At 43.8% G+C, this 16,767-nt stretch overlaps 1 protein-coding gene across 1 annotated transcript in view; it reads left to right on the top strand.

Annotated features, from left to right (window-relative positions):
• The window catches only part of LOC137367179 (dynein axonemal heavy chain 8-like), a 2,062,041-nt gene that overhangs the window by 1,028,440 nt on the left and 1,016,834 nt on the right, over nt 1–16,767 (top strand). The window contains exon 65 of the mRNA XM_068028615.1: nt 15,552–15,656. Coding sequence (XP_067884716.1) covers nt 15,552–15,656 — 105 coding nt within the window. The remainder of the gene's footprint in view (nt 1–15,551; nt 15,657–16,767) is intronic.

Below are 16,767 nucleotides of genomic sequence, written 5' to 3'. Positions count from 1 at the left end.
TGAGCCTAGGTGGGTGAACTCTTGAACCACTTCCAGAGTGTGATCGCCGATATTGATGGATGGAGCATTTCTGATTTCCTGTCCCATGATGTTCATTTTCTTGAGGCTGATGGTTAGGCCAAATTCGTTGCAGGCAGCCGCAATCCTGTCGATGAGTCTCTGTAGACACCCTTCTGTGTGGGATGTTAATGCAGCATCGTCAGCAAAGAGGAGTTCCCTGATGAGGACTTTCCATACTTTGGTCTTCGCTCTAAGATGGGCAAGGTTGGACAGCCTGCCACCAGATCGTGTGTAGAGGAAAATTCCATCTTCTGAAGACCTGAACGTATGTGAGAGCAGCAGGGAGAAGAAGATCCCAAACAGTGTAGGTGCGAGAACACAGCCATGTTTCACACCACTCAGGATAGGAAAGGGGTCTGATGAGACAGCGCTATGCTGAATTATGCCTTTAATATTGTCATGGATTGAGGTAATGGTACTTAGTAGCCTTGGTGGACATCTGATCTTTGCTCATAGGCTGAAGAGACCACGTCTGCTGATGAGGTCAAAGGCTTTGGTGAGATCTATAAAAGCAGTGTAGAGGGGCATCTGTTGTTTGGAGCATTTCTCCTGCAGCTGGCAAAGGGAGAACAGCATATCTTTGGTGAATCTCTCTGCTCGAAAGCAGCACTGTGCCTCAAGGTAGACACGCTCAGCCAGCTTCTGGAGTCTGTTTAAAACGATTTGAGGAAAGACTTTCCCCACGATGCTGAGCAAGGAGATTCCACGGTAGTTGTTGCAGTCACCGCGGTCACCCTTGTTCTTATAGAGGGTGATGATATTGGCATCACGCATGTCCTGTGGTACTGCTCCCTCATCCCAGCACAGGCAAAGCAGTTCATGGAGTGCTGAGAGTATAGCAAGCTTGACACTCTTGATTATTTCAGGGGTAATGCCGTCCTTCCCAGGGGCTTTTCCACTGGCTAGAGAATCAATGGCATCACTGAGTTCCGGTTTTGTTGGCTGTTTGTCCAGCTCATCGATGACTGGCAGAGACTAGGCTGCATTGAGGGCGATATCAGTGACAACATTTTCCCTGGAGTACAGTTCTAGGTAGTGCTCCACCCAGCGGTCCATTTGCTTGCTTTGGTCAGTGATCGTTTCCCCTGTTTTAGACTTGATTGGGGGGGGGGCGAGGGGGGCGAGATTCTTGATGGTTGACCCAAAAGCTGTCTTAATGCCGTCATACATTCCTCTGATGTTTCTGGTGTCGGAGGCCAACTGAATACGACTACATAGGTGTTGCCAGTAGTCATTTTCACAGCGCCTGGCTGTTCTTTGTGCAGCGCTTCTGGCTACTTTAAGTGCTATGGATGTTAACTCGCTGGGGGCTTTCTTGTAGTTCAACAGTGCAGTGCGCTTAGCAGCTATGAAAAGGTTCCAGCTCTTCAAAGTGAGATTGAAACCTCCAACATAACCTGCCTGTTCCGATATTCTATGCCTCGGCTAATAAAGGTAAGTATCCCATATGCCTTCCAAACCACCCTATCTACCTGTGCTGCTGCCTTCAGTGATCTATGGACAAGTACACCAAGGTCCCTCGGACCCTCTGTACTTCCTAGGGTCCGACCATCCATTGTATATTTCATTGCCTTGTTGGTCCTCCCAGTATGCATCACCTCACACTTCTCAGGATTAAATTCCATTTGCCACATCTCCGCCCATCTATATCATCCCGTAATCTAAGGCTTTCCTCCTCACTATTTATGACACCACCAATTTTTGTGTCATCTGTGAACTTACCGATCATACCTCATATATTCACATCTAAATCATTAATGTACACTACAAACAGCAAGGGTCCCAGCACCGATCCCTGTGGTACACCACTGGTCACAGGCTTCCACTCGCAAAAGCAACCCTCAACCATTACCCTCTGCCTCCTGCCACGAAGCCCATTTTGGATTCAATTTGCCAAATTGCCTTGGATCCCATGAGCCCTTACGTTCTTAACCAATCTCCCATGTGGGACCTTATCAAAAGCCTTACTGAGATCCATATAGACTACATCAACTGCTTTACCCTCATCTAGACATTTTGTCACCGCCTCAAAAAATTCAATCAAGTTAGTCAGAAACAATCTCCCCTGACAAAGCCATGCTGACTATTCCTGATTAATCCCTACCTCTCAAAGTGGGGATTAATCCTGTCCCTCAGAAATGTTTCCAATAATTTCCCAACCACTGATGTTAGTCTCACCAGCCTGTAATTACCTGGTTTATACCTGCTACCCTTCTTGAATAATGGTACCACATTCACTGTCCTCCAATCCTCGGGTGCCTCTCTTGTGACCAGAGAGGATTTGAAAATTTGTGTCAGAGCCCCTGCAATCTCCTCCCTTGCCTCACATAACAGCCTGGGATACATCTCCTCTGGGCCTGGGAATTTATCCACTTTTAAGCCCGCTAAAACAGCTAATACTTCCTCCCTTTCAATGCTAATATGTTCAAGTATGTCACAATCCCCCTCCCTGATCTCTACACCTACATCATCGTTCTCGATAGTGAACACAGATGAAAAGTAATTATTTAAAACCTCACCTATGTCCTCTGGCTTCACACACAGATTGCCACTTTGGTCCCTAATGGACCCCATCCTTTCCCTGTTTATCCTCTTGCCCTTAATATACTTATAAAATGCCTTGGGATTTTCCTTTATCTTTCCCGCCAGTGTTTTTTCATGTCCCCTCTTTGCTCTCCTGATTACTTTTTTAAGTACCCCCCTACACTTTCTATCTCTCTAGTGCCTTCACTATTTTCAGCACTCTGAATCTGCCATAAGCCTCCTTTTTTTTTTAACTGATCCAATCCTCTATATCCCTTGACATCCAGAGTTCCCTGGACTTGTTGGTCCTACCCTTCATCTTAATGGGAACATGTTGGTTCTGAACTCTCACTATTTCCTCTTTGAATGACTCCCACTGATCTGATGTCGACTTTCCTACAAGTAGCTGCTCTCAGTCCACTTTGGCCAGATCCTGTTTTAGTATCTTAAAATCGGCCTTCCCCCAATTCAGTACCTTTATTTTCGGTCAAGTGAAGCTGCCAAGTGATGCTGAGAATTGTTACTTTTGATGCTGGCGCTTGTTGCCAAGCTACTGTAGCAACTGGTCATCATGGTAGTCTACACCAGTCCTCAGGATGTGTTGCCATTTCCCTCTTTCGCCAGCTTGTGATTCCCAGGTGCGATAGTCGCCATTTAGGGTCTTCATGTCAGGCTTGCAAGCACCCTTGAAGCGGAGTTTTGGCCGCCCCACTGGCCCTCACCGTACAGAAGATCTTTGGATATGCAACTGTTTTTCATCCTGTGGACGTGGCCAATCCACCGAAGCCGCCTCTGTTTGATTAGTGAGAGGACTGCCGCATTGGTCATTTTGTCCTGCCAGGATATACCCATAATGCACCGCAGACAGCGAAGATGGAAATCATTGAGCTTCTTTTCCTGGTAGCTGTACTTGACCTCGACCTCACCAATCTGCCTGCTGCAGATGTATCTGTCCATGACATTATTGGTAGGAGTGACCACCGCACAGTCCTTGTGGAGGCAAAGTCCCATCTTTACATTGAGGATACTCTCCATCATGTTGCGTGGCACCACCAGCATGCTAAATGGGATAGGTTTCGAACAGATCTAGCAATGCAAAACTGGGCATCCATGAGATGCTGTGGGCCACCACGAGCAGAATTATACTCAACCGCAATCTGTAACCTCATGGCCAGCATATACTCACCTCTACCATGACCATCAAGCCGGAGGATCAACCCTGGTTCAATGAAGAGTGCAGAAGGGCATGCTAAGAGCAAGACCAGGCATACCTCAAAATGAGGAGTCAACCTGGTGAAGCTACAACACAGGACTACTTGCATGCCAAATAGTGGAAGCAGCATGCGATAGACGGAGCTAAGCGATCCCACAACCAATGGATCAGATCTAAGCTCTGCAGTCCTGCTACATCCAGTTCTCAATGGTGGTGAACAATTGAATAATTATTTGGAGGAGGCTCCACAAATATCCCCATCCTCAATAATGGGGGAGCCCAGCACATCAGTGCAAAAGATAAGGCTGAAGCATCTGCAACAATCTTCAGCCAAAAGTGCCAAGTGGATATTCCATCTCGGCCTCCACCTGAAGTTCCCAGCATCACAGATGCCAGTCTTCAGCCAATTCGATTCACTCCACATGATATCAGAAAACGAAAGAAGGCATTGGATGCTTTAAAGGCTATGAGCCCTGACAACATTCTGGCAATAGTACTGAAAACCTGTGCTCCAGAACTTGCCACGTCCCTAACCAAGCTGTTCAAGTACAGCTACAACACTGGCATCTACCTGACATTGTGGTAAATTGCCCAGGTATGTCCTGTACACAAAAAACAGGACAAATCCAACCCGGCCAATTACCACCCTATCAGTCTACTGTCAATCATCAGTAAAGTGATGGAAGGTGTCGTTGACATTGCTTTCAAGTGGCACTTGCTCAGCAATAACATGTTCAGTGTTGAATTTGAATTTGAATTTCGCTAGGGCCACTCAGCTCCTAACCTCATTACAGCCTTGGATCAAGCATGGACAAAAGAGATGAGCTGAGTGTGACTGCCCTTGACATCAAGGCAGCATTTGACCGAGTATGGCATCAGGGAGCCCTAGCAAATCTTGAGTCAATGGAAATCGGGGGAAAACTCTCTGCAGGTTGGAGTCATAGCAAGCACAAAGGAAGACGGTTGTGGTTGTTGGAGGTCCATCATCTCAGCTCCAGGACATCACTGCAGGAGTTCCTCAGGGTAGTGTCCTGGGCCCAAACATCTTCAGCTACTTCATCAATGACCTTCCTTCAATCATAAGGTCAGAAGTGGGGATGTTCGCTGATAATTGCACAATGTTCAGCACCATTAACGATTCTTCAGATACTGAAGCAGTCCGTGTAGAAATGCAGGAAGACTTGGATGATATCCAGGCTTGGCCTGTTAAGTGGCAAGTAATGTTCACACCACACAAGGCACTGATCATAGAGTCATCGAGGGATACAGCACTGAAACAGGCCCTTCGGCCCACCGAGTCTGTGCTGACTAACAACCACCCATTTATACTAATCCTACATTAACCCCATATTCCCTACCACATCCCGACCTTCCCTCAATTCTCCTACCACCTATCTACATGAGGGGCAATTTACAATGGCCAATTTACCTAGCAACCTGCAAGTCTTTGGCTGTGGGAGGAAACCAGAGCACCCAGTGGAAACCCACACAGGCACAGGGAGAACTTGCAAACTCCGCACAGGCAGTACCCCGAACCAAACCCGGGTCGCTGGAGGCAGGAGTGCTAACCACTGTGCCGCCCCTCCAAAAAGAGAGAATCTAACCATCTCCCCTTGACATTCAATGGCATTACCATCGCTGGATCCCCCACTATCAACAGCCTAGGGGCTACCATTGACCAGAAACTGAACTGGAGTAGCCATATAAATACTATGGCTACAAGAGCAGGTCAGAGGCGAGGTATCCTATGCGAGTTACTCACCTTCTGACTCCCCAAAGCCTGTCCACCATCTACAAGGCACAAGTCAGGAGTGTGATGGCATACTCTCCACTTATCTGGATGCGTGTAGCTCTAACACCACTCAAGAAGCTCAAAACCATCCAGGACAAAGCAGCCCACTTGATTGTCTCCCCATCCACAAACTTTCATTCCCTCCACCACTGACACACAGTGGCAGCAGTGTATACCATCTACAAGATGCACTGCAGCAACGTACCAAGGCTCTTTAGACAGCACCTTCCAAACCCACTACCTCTACCACCTTGAGGGACAAGGGCAACAGATGCATGGGAACACCACTACCTGCAATTTCCCCTCCAAGCCACACACCATGATGACCTGGAACAATATCGCCATTCTTTTCACTTTTGCTGGCTCAAAATCCTGAAACTCCTTTCCTAACAGCACTGTAGGTATACTTACCCAATGTGGTCTGCAGCGGTTCAAGAAGGCAGCTCAACATCACCTTCTCAGGGGCAATTAGGGATGGGCAATAAAGGCTGGCCTAGCCAGTGATGCCCACATCCCATGAATGAATACATTTTATTATCATCCTTCCTATGGATGAAGTATCGTTAAAAATTGCATTTCTTTTGGTGACATGTTGCCAAATGGGCTTCTGGTTTCTCTTGCATAAGTTTGTAGTACTTTGGGAATGTTACTCTCCATAAGTATGTGGTTGTTGTTGAAGATTGTAGCATGCAAATTTCTGTTACTGCTGGTTGCAATTTTTCCTGTCTTTAAAGCTTTAACCCCTCAACTATTGCTTCTACAATACATGGCTTTAACCATTCAACTTCTGGCACATTGATAGATCTCACTTCTAGAGTGATAGTGGGTGATAAATTGTTTTTCAGCCCCTGCTAAGCATCTGGGATTTCCTCTTGCCCCTTGTTCTCTGGGACACTACTGATTGCAGCTGGTTGTCCAGCTTCCATTGCACTTCAACTACATGAGACATGCCCCTCACTCTTGGTTTTCCTGTTTGGGAACTTTATTCGTCCCTATTTTAATCTTTAAAGAAGATTTCATCTCATGATATCTCTGGTGCTTTTCTTTAACTTTTGCTGCTTTTATCTTCGCTCCTTTAAATTTTTCTGGCTTTATCTTGGCTTCTTTCCATTTTCCTGGCTCTATCGCCCCCTTTGGGATTTTTGGGACTTTCTCTGCCTTTTGCATTTGTACAGAGTTTTGTTTGTCGCCTCAGTTTCTCCAGTTTCTGTGGACTGTTATGGACCCTCTGCATACAATACTGAGCTTCCTGGCAATTCATTGCCCAGCAATAGGTCTACCTCCTGCATGGGTAAGCTCAGAATGATCCCCACTGTCCCTATCCCGTTGACCAACTTACTCTGTCGGTAAATTTATAGAAGGGTGCCTTCAAGCAATTGAAAGTAATCCCTTTTACCAAAACCATGGTATTTGTTCTGCTTTCTGGTGTCTTTTCTGTCAGTTTGGCTGCCAGTAGGCTTTGAAAACAACCGGTATCCCTGAGGATGGTGCCTGGGACACAGAAGAAGTCATTTTTTCTTTGTGTAAAAAGCTCTGCTCTTGTGTGATATGAGAACACAGGCTTACCACTTTCAAGGCTACAGATATGGGCTTGACTGCAGAGCCTCCTGCTGTTTTTTAGTATACTAAAAATTGGCCTGGAGACGCCCAGATTTGCCACACTGGAAACACACCTATTGGTTTATTACCAGGGTTCCTTCTTTTAAAAGTTGGAGACTAGTCTTGTTTTCCTTCCCAACTCTCCTTTTCTCTCAAGCCTATTACTGCTTCCTCTGGCTCCCTGCTGTCTCACCCTAGCTTTTAAGAGTTACTAGACCCAAATTTATTCTGAGTTAAGAATTTGTGAATTAATTCATAATCATTTGCCATTTTAGCTGCTTCCCTTACTCTTGTAACTATTCGTTCTTCAATGTGGGACCTTATACTACTTGGGATGCTATTTTTAAATTCTTCCAGCAACATCACTTTCCTCAAATTTTCATATGAGGTTTTGAGCTTGAGAGGTCATATCCAGCGATACTTTTGAATTCAGTGTAAGTCTGTGTGACTCTTTTCCGGGTATGTCAGAATTTCTGTCTATATGCTTCCAGTACTAACTTAAATGCATTTAGAATTGCAGTTTTAGTTTGTTCATAATCAGAGGAACTTCCTTCTGATAACAGGGAAAAAGTTTCACAGCCCTGCCCATGAACTTGCCTTGTAAGAGGAAATTCTTTTGGCCATTTTAGCCTGGTAGCTATTTTTTCAAATGAGATAAAAATATGATGCAACCTCCTCCTCATTCAATTTTGGCAGTAGTCTGGAGTGTCTCACCACATCAAAGCTTTGCTCTGAATTGGGGATAAGGTTTGAGAGGCTGGCAACATGCTCACCTTGTGCTTGTAGCCTTTCTAGCTCAAACTTTCTGGCTGCTTCCTGTTACAAGATTGCTTCTGTTCCTTTTGTAAAATATGTTTTTAAGAACTTATATTTAAATTCTGGACTTTGAGTCATCTGGAGATTGCTGAACTTTGTGTTTTTTTTCAAAAAAGGAAGGTCAACAGAAGGTTTGGCAAATAAACAAGTCTTACTGGAAGGCATCTGTTTTCAATGAAAAACAGCAGGGTTTGTTTTGGGAGTGACAAGCCAAGATTTATGGTTGTCATGCTGCTGAACAGTTTTCGTTTCTCTTTGAATTGTTAAAAAAGCCAGTTGGTGTTTGGCCTGACAACAGAAAAAGAGTTGATGCGTGCCTGCCAGGAGAAGACAGCTGATATCTTTCCATCTTTGAAGAATCCCTGCATCAAGTGTTTACTATTTCTAGGTCGATGCCGGGAGGTCCGTCCGGTTTCATTCCTTTTTATAGACTTTGTAGCGGTTAGATACAACTGAGTGGCTTGCTAGGCCATTTCACAGGGCATGTAAGAGTTAACCACATTGCTGTGGGTCTGGAGTCACATGTAGGCCAGACCAGGTAAGGACAGCAGATTTCCTTCCCTAAAGGACATTAGTGAACCAGATGGGTTTTTACAACAATCGACAATGGTTTCATGGCCATCATTAGACTAGTTTTTAATTCCAGATTTATTAATTAAATTCAAATCCCACCTTCTTCTGTGGTGGGATTCGAACCCATGTCCCCAGAGAAATACCCTGGGTCTGTGGGTTACTAGTCCAGTGATAATACCACTGCGCCACCGCCTACCCTGTAAGGGAAAAAATCCAGCACTGGGTTAAAGTACAGAATGACTATGAAGCATTTCAAGGCAGGCTTAAAACTTTGCTTAACAATGTGTCTTATGATGTTATGGTGCCATTTGGCCCACTTGCATTTATGCCAGGATAGCTAATTCACACAAATGAAGTCACCGTTTTACTAGGTGACATTTGCTTTGCAAAGTGCTCTGCAAAGAAAGCTGTTGGCCTGACGGAGCACAGGAAAAGCCATGTAAAAAAGCACAGGATGATCTTCACAAAGTTATGAACAACTTTGAATCCAGGGTTGAGCTCACTGATATAGATAAACTGGAAAAGGAAGATATTGTAGAATTACATAAGGAAATTCAGTGTATGTTGGAGCACAAGCTGACTGAGCCCAGTCAAAAAAATTGGAGTTTCCCAGTTGTGCTCTTGCACAATCCCAGATGAAAAAAAAAGAGTATAACTATGACAGTGAGACTTTGACTGGAGATCTGAATTTATTATTTAAAAAAGACATTTAAAAAAAGGATGATTGCTGGCAGCTTAAGATGATCACCCAGTTTGCAATACTATATCCTACATTGCAAAGGATTGTGAGAAGGGAGAGGAACTGTCTGTGCATTTCCCAGCAAGAACCAAGACCCAGTAAATTTAAAGGAACTATCTGTTCTTTCAGCAAGAAGAGAACTATTGCTAACTGCCAAGTTTGAATGAATGAGCAACTGTCATGTGATAAGCCTCTCCCCATCTGCAGTTTTAAGCTGCTGTTTTTTCTGCAGCAGAGGGAAAGCAACTGGACTCTGACATGAGCAGACCTAAGTGGGGGCCACTCTGTCTCTCTCTTTCTTCATTCCAGCTTGAAAGCTTTCAAATCCTGCTTTTGACTGACCACCTTTGCATACTCCGGCTGCAATCAGGAACACTGTTGGATGAAATCACCTGTATCGCAGTCTCCAGGAAACCCACCAAACCAGTCATCTACCTCTTCAAAATAAAAGCTTCAGGACCACCAAATTCAGCTAGAAGCCAGCCGAATCACCAACAGACTGTATTCTCACAAACTGTATACCTTTGCACTTTTATGAAATCTAACTCAACCAATCTACCCTTCCTCATTCTGTAACCTACTTGTGTGTGTAAACCTCTCATGTGTCTGTGAGGGTGAAAATTGGCGCCCTATTTTATTATTTTATTAGTTCGGTTTAGGTACAATAAAGTACCTCTTTATTTGTTAACTCAAGAAAACCTGTCCGGTTGCTTCTTTTTATGATCATAGGAAGTACATTAAACACCTACTGGATTGGCCAATACATTCACTTTAAGAAATAATTAAACCTGTTGTGATCAAACAAGGAGAGGGGAAAGAGGGAAGCCCTTTGACTGTAACAATCTGCCAAACACAATTTCCCTTCCATAAAACCATGTTGACTCTGTCTGATCATACTATAATTTTCTAAGTGCATTGTTAAAACATCCTTCATAATAGATTCCAGCATTTTCTCGATGACTGATATCAGGCGAACTGGCCTGTACTTCCCTGTTTTCTCTCTCCCTCATTTCTTGAATAATGGTGTTACATTTGCTAGCTTCTGATCCACTGGAACCATTCAAGAATCCAGGGAATTGTGGAAAATCATAGCCAGCACATCCTCTATCTCAGCAGCTACCTCTTTGAGAACCCTCGGATGCAGGCAATCGGGTCATGGGGATTTGTCGGATTTTAGTCCCTTAAGTTTCTCCAATGCATCTTCTCTGCTTATATTAATTACCTTAAATTCCTCACTCTTATTAGCTCTTTGCTTAACCTCTATTTCTGCTATGAAATCTGTGTCTTGCACTGTGAAGATATGCAAAATATTTGTTCAATATCTCTACCATTTCCTCATTCACCATGATAATTTCTCCTGTCTCTGCTTGTAAGGGACCATTGATCGTAAAAGCTCTTACAATCTATGATATTCCTAGCTAGTTTATTCTCACCTTCCATTTTTCCCTTTTCATCAACTTTTTGGTGGCCCTTTGCTGGTTTCTAAAACATTACCAATCCTCAGACCTCAGGCTTACTACTATTCTTTGCCACATTATAAATCTCTTCTTTTAATCTAACACTATCCTTACCTTATTCTTAAGCCACAGATGGATCTTTAATGGAATGTATTTTTGTAGAACATTTTGAATTGATTCTTTGAATGTTTTCCGCTGTTTATTTACCACCATATCTTTTAGTATATTTACCCATTCAACCTTAGCCAGCTCTCTCTACATATCTGTGTAATTGGCTTAAAGTTTAAGATTCTTGTCTGACAAACTCCTGTGGTGGTGCACCCAGTGTCAGTAGTTCTCCCAGGATTTGTACATAAGGTCTGAGGATCAATTTGTATTGATGTTTCAGCCTCAATTCGTGTGCACAAGGCAGAGAGGCTTCCTACAAATGTCATTACATGTCATTTCAATCTGCCCACAATACAGTGAGCACAAACAAAAACAAGAAATGCTGGAATCACTCAGCGGGTCTGGCAGCATCTGTGGAAAGAGAAGCAGAGTTAACGTTTCGGGTCAGTGACCCTTCTTCGGAACTGACAAATATTAGAAAAGTCACAGATTATAAGCAAGTGAGGTGGGGGTGGGGCAAGAGATAACAAAGGAGAAGGTGCAGATTGGACCAGGCCACATAGCTGACCAAAAGGTCACGGAGCAAAGGCAAACAATATGTTAATGGTGTGTTGAAAGACAAAGCATTAGTACAGATTAGGTGTGAATACACTGAATATTGAACAGCAGCAAGTGCAAACCTGAAAAAAACCCTGAAAAAAACAGTGGGTAAGCAAACTGAACAAATGAAAATGAAATGAAATAGATGCAAAAAAAGATTGTAAAAAATGTAAAAAAGAATGTAAAAAAAAAGGAAGAAAAAAATAACTAAAAATGAAAGTAAAATGGGGGGCTGTCAAGCTCTGAAATTATTGAACTCAATGTTCAGTCCGGCAGGCTGTAGTGTGCCTAATCGGTAGATGAGATGCTGTTCCTCGAGCTTGCGTTGATGTTCACTGGAACACTGCAGCAATCCCAGGACAGAGATGTGAGCATGAGAGCAGTGGGGAGTGTTGAAATGGCAAGCAACCTGAAGCTCAGGGTCCTGCTTGCGGACTGAGCGGAGATGTTCCGCAAAGCGGTCACCCAGTCTGCGCTTGGTCTCCCCAATGTCGAGGAGACCACACTGTGAGCAATCAGTGAGCACAAAGTTGGACTGGAATCCAGAGTAACTAATTCAGCCCATTTCCCCAAGCTGCTTTCCCAATTACTGCCTGAAAAGTTTAAGAGGAAGGAGGATTCCTTCTCTATGATTTCTAACTCAGGAGAACCCCATCAACTTAGCAGCTTAGGAGACTTGTGGCAATTTCCCCTCTTAAATAAACCATGTTGCAAACGGTGCCATAGTCCTGAGGCTGACCTTTGTCACTAAGCGTAAAGGACAGGCAGTATCCGATAACAAGTTCTGAAAAAGCACAAAACATTTCTTGAAAATACCACCCTGTTTCGTGTAGAAAGCACTAAAATGGCAGCTCCAAAAACATTTTGCCCCTGAACTGCACCTGATGCTGCAGCAAGAAATCTGATTGCAGTGTGCTCTGACATTCATTTAGGTCATAGTCATAGAGTTATACAGCACAGAAACAGGCCCTTCGACCCACTGTGTCCATGCTGGCCATCAAGCTTATCTATTCTAATCCCATTTTCCAGCACTTGGCCTGTAGACTTGTATGCTATTACGTTTCAAGTGCTCATCTAAATACTTCTTAAATGTTATGAGGGTACCTGCCTCTACCACCTCTTCAGGCAGTGTGTTCCAGATTTCAACCACCCTCTGGGCAAAAAAAAAATTCCTCAAATCCGCTCTAAACCTCCTGCCCCTTACCTTAAATCTATGCCCCCTAGTTATTGACACCTTGGCTAAGGGAAAAAGTTTCTCCCCATCTACCCTATCTATGACTCTCATAGTTTTGTATACCTCAATCATGTCCCCCCTCAGCCTTCTCTGCTCTAAGGAAAACAACTCTAGCCTATCCAGTCTCTCTTCATAGCTGAAATACTCCAGCCCAGGCATCATCCTGGTGAATCTCCTCTGCGGCCCCTCCAGTGCAATCACATCTTTCCTATAGTGTGGCGACCAGAATTGTACACAGTTCTCCAGCTGTGGCCGAACGAGCATTTTGTACAGCTCCATCATAACCTCCCTGCTCTTATATTCTATGCATCGACTAATGAATGCAAGTATCCCAAATGCCTTCCGAACCACTTTATCTACCTGTGCTGCTGCCTTCAATGATCTATGGACAAGTACACCAAGGTCCCTCTGACCTTCTGTACTTTCTAGGGTCCTACCATCCATTGTATATTCCCTTGCCTTGTTAGTCCTCCCAAAATGCATCACCTCACACTACTCAGGATTAAATTCCATTTGTCACTGCTCTGCCCATCTTACCAGCCCACCTATATCGTCCTGTAATCTAAGGCTTTCCTCCTCACTATTTACGACACCACCAATTTTCATGTCATCTGCGAACTTACTGATCATGCCTCCGATAGTCACGTCTAAATCATTAATGTACACTACAAACAGCAAGGGTCCCAGCATCGATCCCTGCGGTACACCACTGGTCACAGGCTTCCAATCGCAAAAAACAACCCTTGACCATCACCTTCTGCCTCCTGCCACTAAGCCAATTTTGGATCCAATTTGCCAAATTGCCCTGGATCCCATGGGCTCGTACCTTCTTAACCAATCTCCCATGTGGGACCTTATCAAAAGCCTTACTAAAGTCAATGGAAACTACATCAGCTGCCTTACCCTCATCTACACACCTAGTCACCTCATTGAAAGAGTCAATCAAATTGGTTAGACATGATCTCCCCCTGACAAAGCCATGCTGACTATCCTTGATTAATCCCTGTCTCTCCAAGTGGAGATTAATCCTGTCCCTCAGAATTTTTTCCAGTAGTTTCCCTACCACTGATGTTAGACTCACTGGCCTGTAATTACCTGGTTTATATCTACTACCCTTCTTGAATAATGGTACCACATTTGGTGTCCCCCAGTCCTCTGGCACTTCCTCTGTGGTCAGAGAGGATTTAAAAATTTGTGTCAAAGCCCCTGCAATCTCCTCCCTTGCCTCACATAGCAGCCTGGGATACATCTCATCTGGGCCTGTGGATTTATTCACTTTTAAGCCTGCTAAAACAGCGAATACCTCCTCCCTTTCAATGTTAATTTGTTCAGGTATATCACAATCCCCCTCCCTGATCTCTACACCTACATTGTCCTTCTCCATAGTGAACATAGATGAAAAGTAATCATTTAAAACCTCACCCACGTCCTCCGGCTCCACACGCAGATTACCACTTTGGTCCTTAATGGGCCCTACTCTTTTCCTGGTTATCCTCTTGCCCTTAATATACTTATAAAATGCCTTGGGATTTTCCTTTATCTTGCCCGCCAATGTTTTTTCATGCCCCCTCTTCACTCTCCTAATTACTTTTAAGTACCCTCCCCTGCACTTACTATGCTCGTCTAGGGCCTCTGCTGTTTTCAGCACTCTGAATCTGCCTTGAGCCTTCTTTTTTCCCCTTATTCAATCCTCTATATCCCTTGACATCCAGGGTTTCCTGGACTTATTCTTCCTACCCTTTACCTTTACGGGAACATGTTGGCCCTGAACTCTCACTCTTTCTTTTTTGAATGATTCCCACTGGTCTGATGTAGACTTTCCTACAAGTAGCTGCTCCCAGTCCACTTTGGTCCTGTTTTATCATTTTGAAATTGGCCTTCCCTCAATCCAGTACCTTTATTTCCAGTCCATCTTTGTCCTTTTCCATAACTACCTTAAATCTTACAGAGTTATGGTCACTATCCCCGAAATGATCCCCATTGACACTTCCACCACTTGTCCAGCTTCATTCCCTAAGATTATGTCTGGGACCACCCCGTCTCTTGTTGGACTTTTTACATGCTGGCTCATCCTGTATGCAGTTTAAGAATTATGCCCCCTTTAAGCCTTTTGCACTAAGACTATCCCAGTTAATATTGGGGTTGAAGTTTAAATCCCCGTACTGATACTATCCGATTATTTTTACACGTCTCTGAGAGATTTACCTACATATCTGCTCCTGTATCTCTCCCTGACTGTTTGAAGGCCTGTAGTACACTCCCAGCCAAGTGATTGCCCCCTTTTTGTTTTTAAGTTCTTTAAGTGCATTCAACTACCTGAAAAACCATACAGAAAGTTATAACGTAATGCTGTTAAACTCTTAGGGGATGGTTTTAACCTAATCCATTGTGGAAATTAATGTCAGGTGGTGTGAAAATGGATAGTGAATTGTTGCTGTCAGTTTCCCACCGGATGGTTTGGTTATAATTAAAGTTTAAATTCTGAAACGCAAACAGCTTTGATTCACCAGCATGATGCCAGGGGTGGGAAGTTATTGTTATCAGAAGAGACTTGTCATAGTGGGACTGCTTCCACTGGAGAAGATGTTCAGGAGAACTTCCACAAAAAATTCAGCCACAATATGCTAAATGCCCCCATTCCGTCTTGTAAACTTCTTTGGCTGTATAGTGAAATGATAGTCTCTGATCATGCAACCTTTCATGATTAACAAGCTTTTTAGTAGGAGCCCAGGTGAGCCCAATGTTATTGGAGCTTCGTGATTGTGATTGAGTTCAATGTGATTGATCTTTATTTTATCGAAGTGTTTTCACATTTGTTTTCTATTTTCTATATGCAGGCCCACTTAGCCGGAATATTCGATAATGTAAATAAAGTGGCTTTCCATCCAAAGGATTACGATCGCATGCTGGCTGTCATTTCCAGGGAAGGAGAACAAATTCATGTAATTTCTTTTATATTCTTTCATTAGATGTGAAAGTTGCTGGCAAGGCCAGCATTTATTTTCCACCCTTAATTGCCCTTGAGAAGATGATGGTGAGCTGCCTTCTTGAACCGCTGCAGTCCACTTGGTGTGGGTGCCCCTAGAGTGCTGTTAGGGAGGGAGTTCCAGGATTTTGAAACAGTGACAGTGAAGGAACAACGATATAGTTCTAAGTCAAGGTGAAAAGTGACTTGGAGGGGAACTAGCAGGTGGTGATGTTCCCATACGTTTGCTGCCTTTGTTCATCTAGGTGGTAGATATATCACAGTTTAATCAAATTTAAATCATTTTAGGTTCTGTAACACACACCAGCCTGACTTGGAAATATATTGCCATTCCTTCACTGTCGCTGGGTCAAAATCCTGGAACTCCCTCCCTAACAGCACTGTGGGTGTAGCTACACTGCAAGAACTGCAGCGGTTCAAGAAGGCAGCTCACCACTACCTTGTCAATGGCAATTAGGGATGGGTAATAAATGCTGGCCTAGCCAGTGACGCCACAACTCCTGAACAAATAAAAAAAATTATATTTTCTACAGTTGGATATTTTAGCACACATAGGGACATAGAAACAACAGAAGGCCATTCAATGAGATCATGGCTGATCTGTGACCTAACTCCATGTACAATATTTGACCCATGTCACTTAGCACTTTTGGCGAACAAAAATCTCTCATAGGAACATAGGAAATAGTAGCAGGAGTAGGCCATTCAACCTCTCCAGCCTGTTCCATCATTCAACTAAATCATGGCTGATCTTCTACCTCAATGCCATATTCCCACACTATCACCATATCTATTGATGTCTTTAATATCTGGAAATCGATCGATCTCTGTCTTGAATATGCTTCATGATGAAGCCTCCACAGCCCTCTGGGATAGAGAATTCTAAAGACTCACCACCCTCTGAGTGAAGAAACTCTTTCTCATCTCAGTCCTAAATGGCCTCCATCTTTTTCTGAAACTTTGTCCCCTGGTTCAGCAAGGGGAAACATCCTTCCTGCATCTACCCTTTCGAGCCCTGTAAGAATTTTGTATGCTTCAATCAGATCACAGATCACCTCTCAATGTTC

This window comes from Heterodontus francisci, chromosome 3, assembly GCF_036365525.1.
Source record: "Heterodontus francisci isolate sHetFra1 chromosome 3, sHetFra1.hap1, whole genome shotgun sequence".
Taxonomy (NCBI): Eukaryota; Metazoa; Chordata; class Chondrichthyes; order Heterodontiformes; family Heterodontidae; genus Heterodontus; species Heterodontus francisci.
Note: the sequence above shows the minus strand (reverse complement) of the source record. Positions and strands in the feature narration are given on the sequence as shown.